The 10,396-nt window shown below is 45.5% G+C and overlaps 1 protein-coding gene across 1 annotated transcript in view; it reads left to right on the plus strand.

The window, feature by feature from the left end:
* Positions 1–733: 733 nt before the first annotated feature.
* Positions 734–10,396, plus strand: part of vps45 (vacuolar protein sorting 45 homolog) — a 15,903-nt gene continuing 6,240 nt past the window's right edge. Inside the window, exons 1-11 of the mRNA XM_085377888.1 lie at positions 734–945; positions 1,089–1,223; positions 1,310–1,370; positions 1,805–1,884; positions 3,214–3,282; positions 3,368–3,505; positions 3,745–3,855; positions 4,052–4,186; positions 4,419–4,532; positions 8,484–8,651; positions 8,794–8,952. Coding sequence (XP_085234014.1) covers positions 853–945; positions 1,089–1,223; positions 1,310–1,370; positions 1,805–1,884; positions 3,214–3,282; positions 3,368–3,505; positions 3,745–3,855; positions 4,052–4,186; positions 4,419–4,532; positions 8,484–8,651; positions 8,794–8,952 — 1,263 coding nt within the window. The 5' untranslated portion in view covers positions 734–852. The remainder of the gene's footprint in view (positions 946–1,088; positions 1,224–1,309; positions 1,371–1,804; positions 1,885–3,213; positions 3,283–3,367; positions 3,506–3,744; positions 3,856–4,051; positions 4,187–4,418; positions 4,533–8,483; positions 8,652–8,793; positions 8,953–10,396) is intronic.

A 10,396-nucleotide genomic window follows, 5' to 3' on the forward strand; every position in this document is an offset into this window, starting at 1 on the left:
ATTCAGACGGAGCGGAGTGATACCTCTCCGTGGGGCTCACAGCAGCTGTTTTGATATGTGGCTTATTAAATGTTTTCTTCCTCGTAACCGGATGTTTTTGCTTATCGACGATAAATACGCTCAGTTTAAGCACCACACTCTGCCAGTTTAAGTAGAGTTCAGCGCTATGTCGGCACGCTAACAGTTGTGGCATGCTTCTTATCTTTGGCATGCTAATGCTAAGCTAATTATTAGCAACACAGAATTAATCAGTTTGGGACTGTTTTTATTTACAGAGTCTATAAACTCTGATTAAAGACATGAACGGCGACCATCAAAGGCTCTAATGTAACAGCTCCGGAATCTACCTACCTAAACTTTCCAGCCCAAAGTGTTAGGATGGTGTGGCGATTTCTAACACAACAACCAACAAAATGTAAAAAGAAATCAGTAAATATATTTACATGTATATTATTTGCATGTAAATATATATGTTAACGAAGACTAGTATTTGTTGTTGTTGTTTTTGGTATAAATAAAGCATTTCACGAGTGGAATTGTGTAATTTACGTTTTTCCATTTTAAAATTCTGACTGAAGGATGTTATTCTACGTCAGCCTAAAAGGCAATATCAACGTGCATTATTATTATTATTATTATTACTATTGTTATTATTATTACCAGTTTAGAAAAATCTCTCAGAACCCGATGACGCAAGCAGAGTGCGTGCGGCACGTGACGTCAGGGACCCGGAAGGAAGTTTGCTCCAGTGTTGTTATAGCAGCTCCGCAGGTAAAGAGACGAAAAAACCCTCTCTGCAGCCGCTGCTCTTTGTTTATTTGTTTTTGTTTGTGGTCTCTGAGTGTCGCCATCATGAATGTGACGCTCGCGGTGAAGCAGTACATCTCCAAGATGATCGAGATCAGCGGGCCCGGGATGAAGGTGCTGCTCATGGACAAGGAGACGGTGAGGACCGACCCAGGACTGTTAGCGGTGCTGGTGCTCAGCAGTGTTTACAGCAACGTTACTGTGTCTGATGGTGTGTGTGTGTGTGTGTGCGTGTGTGTGTGCGTGTGTGTGTGTGTGTGTGTGTGTGTGTGTGTGTTCAGACCAGTATAGTGAGCGTGGTGTACACTCAGTCTGAGATCCTGCAGAAGGAGGTTTACCTGTTTGAGCGGATTGACTCTCAGAACAGGGATAACATGAAGCACCTTAAAGCCATCTGCTTCTTGCGGCCCACCAAGGTACAAACCGCCCTCTGAGTAACTCTGTGTGTGTCTGTGTGTGAGGTAACACCATCTGCAACTGTGTGTTTGTGTGCTTGCTGCAGGAGAATGTGGAGCACCTGATCCAGGAGCTGAGGAGGCCCAAGTACAGCGTCTACTTCATCTGTAAGTTTCCACAGTGACAGTTAGGGCTGGAGTGAGAGGAGAACAGGGTTGCTGGTTTGACACTCGTCGTCCTCGGACAGTTCAAACATAGTTCGGAAGCTAAGATACACAACTGAGTTTAGCTTTGCTGCAGAATCCTAGAGATCAGCGATCTTATCAGAAAATTCGTTATACACATTGAAGAGGGGCTGCTAAAAGCGAATCCTGCTGCTTTTAATGACGCCAGTCTGATTAAACAGGGTGACACTGTCATCAAATGTGAGGTATCTTTCACTTACAGCTGTGGACTTGTCAGCTGAACAGATATCAGAGACTTCTTCTCTGGAGTTTGGTTTGGGGCAGAAGTTTGTTTGTACCTGAAGTCCATCAACTGACTGCTGTGTGTGTGTGTGTGTGTGTGTGTGTCTGTGTCTGTGTCTGTGTGTGTGTTTCAGACTTTAGCAACGTGATCAGTAAGAGTGAGATCAAGGCCTTGGCTGAGGCTGATGAACAGGAAGTGGTGGCTGAAGTCCAGGTGAGTGTCAGGACCTCCGAGGAAGCGTGGGGGTTTAATATTTCTACATGATGTAAGATCTCTCTGTCAGTCATGGCGGCTCATTCTTAGCTGAACTTGACTCTGCCAAAATACGTCTTAACAACATTAATATAATAATATTAGTCCAGGGTCTTTTTCTGTCTTCACCTCCTTGTTGCAGAGAGAGGTCAGCTGATGCTGCAGGGTTAAATCTTTGTGTCATCTTCTCATTGTTTCAGTTTCATTAACCAGCATGAATCCTGTGAGCTCGACCGTTTGCTCCGTCGGGTTGTTCTTTTCAACTAATTATGAGGTTTGAGTCAAAGGAGCAACTGAGCGTGAGATCAGGAGCAGAAAAACAGCTGTTGGCGTTTCCATCTCATCAGTGAACGTAGTGATTTGGGTAACGGCGGCACGTTTGTGATTTTTAGGCTGGATCCAGTTAACCGTGATTCACGTCTGACATGTGGAAACCTTCAAGCTTTGGACAGATCATTATTTCACTGATTAAACATTTCCTCTAATAATACAACAAATACTTGTTTATAATCAGAGTTTAAGTTGACTAGAGCTGAAAGTGTTCCTCTGTGACGCCTTCATTTGATGACATCAGTAACATGTAGCCCAACATGCTACGGTTATGTATGTAATATGAAAGAATTCCTTGCTATTAACATCCAGCTTGGCCTGCATGACCATCAGTGCTACATCATCATTTCTCCAAGTGTCAGGTGAGATGCTGACAGTCACAAATGGAGGAGGAGCTTACTATGGCGGTTTGGTCGGGCCGAGCTGTTTGATCAAATTTAATTTTAAAGCAGACACAGAACAAAACTGTGCCGAGGTCTGAGAATTCATAGGATGTCCTGGCAAGCTGTCGTCCTGCCCGCGTGAGCATCACGAGGACAAACTCGGCGCCATGTTTGCTGTGAACACAGTTCTAACCCTTTACACACCTGAGTGACATCATCAAAACCAAAGTAGCAGAAGTATAGCTTACTGTGTGTGTGTGTGTGTGTGTGTGCCTGTGTCTGCGTGTGTGTGTGTGTGTGTGTGTGTGTGTGTCTGCATGTGTGTGTGTGTGTGTGTGTCTGCCTGTGTCTGCGTGTGTGTGTGTGTGTGTGTGTGTGTGTGTGTGTGTGTGTCTGCATGTGTGTGTGTGTGTGTGTGTGTGTGTGTGTGTGTGTGTGTGCCTGTGTGTGTGTGTGTGTGTCTGCATGTGTGTGTGTGTGTGTGTGTGTGTGTCTGCATGTGTGTGTGTGTGTGTGTGTGTGTGTGTGTGTGTGTGTGTGTCTGCATGTGTGTGTGTGTGCGCGTGTGTGTCTGCAGGAGTTCTATGGAGACTTCATCGCTGTGAATCCTCACCTGTTCTCTCTGAACCTGCAGGGAGTCACTCGGGTAAGAACCACATGGCCCTCAGCTGTCAGAGCTCCGCCCTAAAAAGCTCCACATGCTGCAATCACATCACCTGTGTGTGTTTTAGGGGCGGAGCTGGGAACCCTCTATGTTGGCACGCTGCACTCAGGGACTGACCTCCGTCCTGCTTGCTCTGAAGAAATGTCCGATGATCCGCTACCAGTTGTCCTCAGACATGTCCAAGCGGCTCGCGGAGAGCGTCAAGGTTTCCACAGCAACATCATCACACACGTCATCACACACTCACTGAAAAGTGCTTTTAATGCCACTACAGGTTATTTTAGCACCGAGTGTCCTGTTGGCTGGTCAAAGATGATGTCAGCTCTGTGCTGTAACCTGAGCACTTGGGTTTAAACACTTGAGCCTCAAGCTGTTAACACTTTTACTCAAGTAGTGCTCTGAAGAATAAAAGTACTACTCAGTATTTTATTTGTTTGTTGTCAGCAAATCATCACGAAGGAGTACGAGCTGTTTGACTTCAGGAAGACTGAAGTTCCTCCTCTGCTGCTTATCCTGGACCGCAGCGACGATGCCATCACGCCGTTGCTCAATCAGGTGACCGCTCGCTGTCCTCTGTGACATCATTTTGCACTTTTAATAATTCTGTCATCTTTCACACTGCATCCTCTGCAGCTCATTTGTCACTTTCATTTGATGGCTGTTGTGTGTACAAAATGAGCAAATCATAAATTCACTGGTTGTGTGTCTGTGTGAAGCGCGTGCGTGTTTACGAGCTTTCGCTGTGTTGCAGTGGACATACCAGGCGATGGTCCACGAGCTGCTTGGCCTCAACAACAACAGGATCGACCTGTCCAGAGTGCCCGGGATCAGCAAAGACCTGAGAGAGGTGGTCCTGTCAGCTGAGAATGACGAGTTCTACGCCAACGTGAGTCTCACACAGCAGCACATCTGCTCACATCTGTCAGCATCTGTGCTCAGCGTTAATAGGATTGAAACGAGTGACAGAAACAAGCTGCGCTCGTCATGTTGGTAGGTTTCTAGCAGACTTTAAAAATGTGATGTTTCAGCTGCCCCTTCAGTCCAGGTTACAATGGTAACTCTCAGAGCAGAAACGAGTCCTAACAGTCACTAACCTCGCTCTCTCGTCTCCTCGTTAGAACCTGTACCTGAACTTTGGAGAGATTGGCACCAATATAAAGAACCTGATGGAGGATTTCCAAAAGAAAAAGCCAAAAGGACAACAGAAGCTGGAGTCCATCTCAGACATGAAGGTCAGGCTCCAGCCAGGGCTCAGCTTGTTTACTGATACAAGTTTAAAGGTTTTACTACACGAACATCGACCCCAGCGCTGGAAATGTGAGTTCCTCTGCAGTCCAGAGGCTTCAGCAGGGAGTCAGTCCCCTTAGACTCCTGTGTTAAAATGCAGAAATAATCATGTTTACAGCCTGATACACAACTGGTTTGGCCTCTGTAGTTAATTTCCCCGTCATAGCAACTGCTGAAAAATGTTGGAATGCTCCCTCTGGATTGGAGGATGGAGGTCGCCACAAGCAAGAGAGTTGAAATGATGGGGAGGTGGAGCGTGAATCGGGCCAGCGAGTTGGTGTCAGCAGGAATGTGGGCGTTGTATCGGACTGTCGTGGTGAAGAGAGAGGTGGCCAAAGTTCTTGATTTACCAGTCCGCCTACATTCCAGCCCTCAGCTGTGGTCATGAAATCTGAAAGGCAGCTGAAATGAGGTTCCTGTGCAGGGTTGCTGAGCTCAGCCTTACAGATCGAGTAACTCAAACCTCCAGACGGAGTGGAGCCGCTTCTCTTGTGTGTTAAAAGGAGCCAGCTGAGGTGGTTTGGGTATCTGATTAGGATGCCTCCATGGCACCGTCCGTTGGAGGCGTTCTGGGCACAGGGAGGAGATCCCAGGGTAGACACAAAAACCCTTTGACTAGCCTCAGAAGGCCTCGTAGCTCCCAGGAGGGAAAGTGTAAGGCGGGGGGAGGATGTCTGTAAGAACCTGCTTACCCACCATGACTCTGCTTCAGAAGAGGATCTCCAAAAGTTGACTCTGTTCATCTGGACGTAGCGTTTTGTGGGAGAAATGTTTCGTCATCATCAGGTGACGTCTTCAGTCTCAGCTGACTGCAGGTTTCAATCTTATAAACAGGACATTTGCATAATGACTGAAACCAGCCCACTGAAGGAACAATGGGCTGGGAGGTCAGGTCCTTCATCGTAATTATGCAAATTCTCATGGCCACTGATCAAAGCCCTGATGGAAATCTCACAGTCTAAGAAGGCTAACCTGCCACTTTTCATATCCTCCCTGATTTATTTGATGAGTTAATGTGATCTGTGAATTGTGGTACGTCCTGAGATTGGATTTTCACCCAGGTGTCATCCACATACCTGAACCAATGGCTTGGTGGTGTTCCAGGGTAGGATAGCAAAGCCCTCTTTTCCACTTCTTCCATGTAAAAATTGGCCACGATGGGTGAAACTGGGGAGCCCATGGCACACCCATGTTTCTACCTGTAGAACTGACCCTTGCATGTGAAGTAGGTGGAATGAAGACACAGTTCAAACACACTTGGTGGATGCTGACGGTGGTCCTGTTGCTGAGGTCATCCTGTAGTCTCTTATGAACTACCTCCAACGCTTCCATGACTGGGATGCAAGTGAAGAGAGATGTAACGTCGTACGAGACCAACAGTCAGCTGAGACTGAAGACGTCACCTGATGATGACGAAACGTTTCTCCCACAAACGCTACGTCCAGAACAGAATCAACTTTTGGAGATTTACTTACCTAGATGATTGAGCATCAAGACATTCAGAAGAGGATGGTTGGACGTAGAGCAGGGCGATATGGCCAAAAATATTTATCACGATATATATTTGAAAATTTGCGATAACGATATAACTGACGATATAATTGATGCGAGACAAAATACAACTCCACAACATTACTAGTGCAAAAAGACAACCTTCTATTTATTTTCACTTAAACAAGAAGCTGGTTTTTATGTACATTAAAGCTTTATAAAAATGTAACAGTGCAAATGCAAATTCCTTGCTGAAAGTTTAACCAAAAGGCATTTCCAGTAGAAATGGGCTGACATATCCTGAGCATAACCATGTATAATATCCACTGAAGTTAAAAAGAGGTGCTTTGCAACATTAAACTGCAGTGTGCAGTACGCATTTTTCGGACAATAAGGTGCACAGGATTATAAGGCACATTAAGCGAAACAAAGCAGTCAGATAAATCAAACTTTATTAAACTCATTCTTCTTGCTTCCTCCACTTCTGTACCATTGATTCATTAATGTTGAATTCTCTGGCAGCTGCTCTATTCCCATGTTGTTGCAGTATATTAATGACTAACCTCGTATTGTGGATGGATTATCTCAGTTCTCCTGACTGAAGTTTGGTCCGTTTACAGCATCCTGCCATGCGATTGCATTTGTCTCTAACCATCAGGAACCTTCACGTTAACTTTTATAAGTGGAAAAGTGTTAGTGTTCGTCCTCCAGCTTCACTGTTTATGTTATGCTAACATAGCTGTGTCGCTAGCGATCACGTAGCACATCATTATATACCAGCTAGCCCAACTTCAGTAACCCTACAAACGTCACTGCTGTTTAGTTTCCTGTCTTCATTTATGTTGGAAGTGACAGCAGAGCTGTACGTTTGAATTTTTTCAGAAATCTCTCAGTCAGAACATGCTATATCATGCTTAGGTAACTAGCGAAACTAGCGCGCTAACTTCCGCTAGCTTCCTGCTAACTTCTAACTCCGTTAAATGTAATAACTTTTGTTTTCATGGATGCCTGGAAGTTAAACTTCATAGTTACACCTGGTAAAGCAGCAATGCTGATCGTTTTATTAAAGATGAAAGAATTTAGACAGTTTTTAACGCTCAGTGATGCTGCAGTGTTCGTTTGACCTGAAGATATGGAGTTTAGGACCCAGATTACTCCCAGATTTAAGAGCATCTTAGTCCGACAAATACGACAATAACGACGGCCGCTTGCATGTTCTGCAAAAAAATGTGCTTTGTCGTGTATCTGACGGACAAACACCAAACCAGTTCCACATCACTGAAGTTGCACCATTTTTACAAACCAATTCTGGTTCATCTGTTTCACTCAACAATCGGCCATGTGCGTATGAAAACAAAGGAACTGCGCATGCGCGCTTTACTCCCATTCTATCGCGATATTTCATTTTCCTATCGTTGCCTAACATTATACCGGTATTACCGTGAACGGTATAATATGGCCCAGCCCTAGTTGGACGGATGAAATTGAATGGATAACAACCGTAAGGCTTAAAGATTGCGTTGTTGGGGCGTGGCCCAGAAACGTGCATTTCCTAACTTGTGATTTGGAGTCTCCTGTGTTTAAGACTTTTATTTGTACTCATCACCCAGTGAGTCGCTGAGGTTGATGTATTTAAAAAGTTATCCAGTCAGGGCCAACAGGGTGGATGAGATGTGACCCGAGGTCCCTAAATCTGGTTTTATGGACCACAGCTGTGTCCGTCTGTGCACGGAAGTCAGACAGCAGAGCAGTTTTCCCTCACCCGAGATGCGCTCCCTGCAGCCCTCCTGACTGCTGGTTGTTGGAATCAGATGACGTGAGCTGCTGGATGTTGATTGGCTGACAAATGGGCCGGAATAGAGCAGGGAGAGTTCCCTTGGAATGGGAGAACCGTCCCGCTTTAGCGGGATCACACTCCTCAGCCTCTATGCCAGGGTGATGGAGAGGAGAGCCCATCTGTTATTCAGGGGGAGCAATGTGCTTTTCATCCTGGTCAGGGAACGCTGGATGAGCTTATATGAGTGTCCGTTTTTCCTTCCCAACGTTGCCGAAGTGCTGCTCATAGGGGGTCATATGATTGTTGGGTTTTTCTCTCTATGTGATATTGTAGGGTCTACTTTACAGTATAAAGTGCCCTGAGGCGACTGTTGTTTTTGTAATTTGACGCTTTATAAATAAAATATAATTAAACTGAATGTTGGGCGTGTCCCTGGGAAGAGGGCTCAGGCCAGACCCAGGAAGGCCTGGGCTTCTGTGCTCAAACTGCTGGACCTGGAGCAGAAAATGGATGGAAGGAAAACTTTTACATGTATTTTTTCTTGTATTTGTGGAATGTTTGAATGTTTTAATTATGTGATGCTTTGTAAAAAATGTTGATGATTTGTGTCCTTTGTCACCCACTGTAGGCATTTGTAGATAACTACCCCCAGTTTAAGAAGATGTCGGGGACCGTGTCCAAACATGTGACGGTGGTGGGCGAGCTGTCCCGACTAGTGTCGGAGCGGCAGCTGATGGAGGTGTCGGAGGTGGAGCAGGAGTTGGCCTGTCAGAATGACCACTCGAGCGCTCAGCAGGTAAATGTCAGCTGTTCCGTCCTCCTGAGCTTCACGGGTTTTTTTGAATGTGTCATAAATGAAGGTCATTCTGGATGCGTTGTGTTGACTTCCTGTCTTCCTTTCCTGCTTGTTTGGGCCATAACACAACATCTTCTTTCAGAATGTGCGGCGACTGCTGCAAAATCCACGCGTGTCTGAGCTGGACGCCGTGCGCCTCGTCATGCTCTACGCTCTGAGGTACGAGCGCCACAGCAGCAGCATCCTGTCATCTCTGATGGACGAGCTGAGCAGAAGAGGAGTGTCTGAGCGTCACCGCAGGGTAACAGACAGCTCTCCAAACGCTCGTGCTAGGATAAAGGCTCGTACTTGACAAAGCTTCGGTCTGCAGAGGGGCGTTAGACAGGCCTGTCTGCTTTCTCCCTCACTTCCTGTCATTTTTATCGAGCCACTAGTGGCAGCAATCTGACCAAACGTGGATGTTAAAGGAGTTCATTATGCTGACGATGTGTTTCCTTAGGAACTCACGAACCTCAATATAAAGACGATCACACTTATAGATAAGTTCTCATCCATGTCAGATGTTCTGTCTCTGAGTTGTAAATACCACCAGCAGTCAGGTAACATCGGATATCCAGGTATAAATGTTTCCACCAGGCTCTCAGACCTGGTTGATCATAGAACAAGCATTATGTGTTAAAGCAAAAATCTCTCCTCTGCCCTTCATAAGCTCCAGTATTAAGCATCATAACTGCTTTAAAAGCCATAAACACCCGCTGACCGCCTGGTAGGTGCTTACTTATCCCAGGTAAACTAACAGCCATTGGGAACAATCAGATCATTGTGGCATGAAAAGGGATAAAAAATACAAGATGTTTATTTCATTTAAAGAAGTTGTAAATTTCTAGAATATCAGCAGCTGCAACCGATAATACAGGAAAACTTTAACTACAATCAGCTGAATGGAGAAATACCTACTTGGGGAACAAAATGTTGAAATGTCTGTGCCCCCCGAGGGTTAACAACAATGTCTAAGCTATTTTTTGAAATTGATGAGCCAGTTTTCCTCCCAACTGTAACGTAGGAGCAAAATCTTTCCATCAATCCAGATCCAAACATCTGGACACGAATATGCTGAAACGTCTTCACAATGACACGTCTGACTGCTTCCCTCGGGGGCGGAGAGTAGGTGTGTAGGTGGGGGGGGCCTGGGTGCTCGCACACACACACACACACCGTCATACAACACATAACTCGCACACAGGATGTTGGGCCATTCACACGGCTTTCGTGGCTGTACTGCGCAGTAGCCCTCCCCTCCTTTTTAATTGAACTGGGACTACTGGGGGGTCCACAGCTCGACTAACACGTCCAGTGTTGCTATTTTCACAGCTGTTACAATTAGGGATGGGTATCGTTTAGGTTTTATCCGATACCGGTGCCAAATAGGTACTTTTGAAACGGTGCCGGTGCTTAAACGGTGCTCGAACCGGTGCTTAAAGAATGGAGAACACAAACTTTGTCCAAAAACTTCTCATGTTCAGCTGTTTTTTTGTAAAAAGATAACAATGTTAGCCTTTTCTGCAGCTATGGGGCATATATGGCATCACTCTTGGCTGGAAGCAGTGCTTAAACAATGGAAAAAACACAAACTTTGTCCAAAAACCTCTCATGTTTAACTGTTTCCCACTTTTTCTTTGGTCATTTTAGCCTTTTTGTCCAGGGTGCAGGGAGTATCTGCCATCAAACAAGAGGACAGCCGCATG

Source organism: Diplotaxodon limnothrissa, linkage group LG18 (assembly GCF_057381915.1).
Source record: "Diplotaxodon limnothrissa isolate DT_005_m linkage group LG18, D_limnothrissa_male_GT1.1, whole genome shotgun sequence".
Lineage (NCBI taxonomy): Eukaryota > Metazoa > Chordata > Actinopteri > Cichliformes > Cichlidae > Diplotaxodon > Diplotaxodon limnothrissa.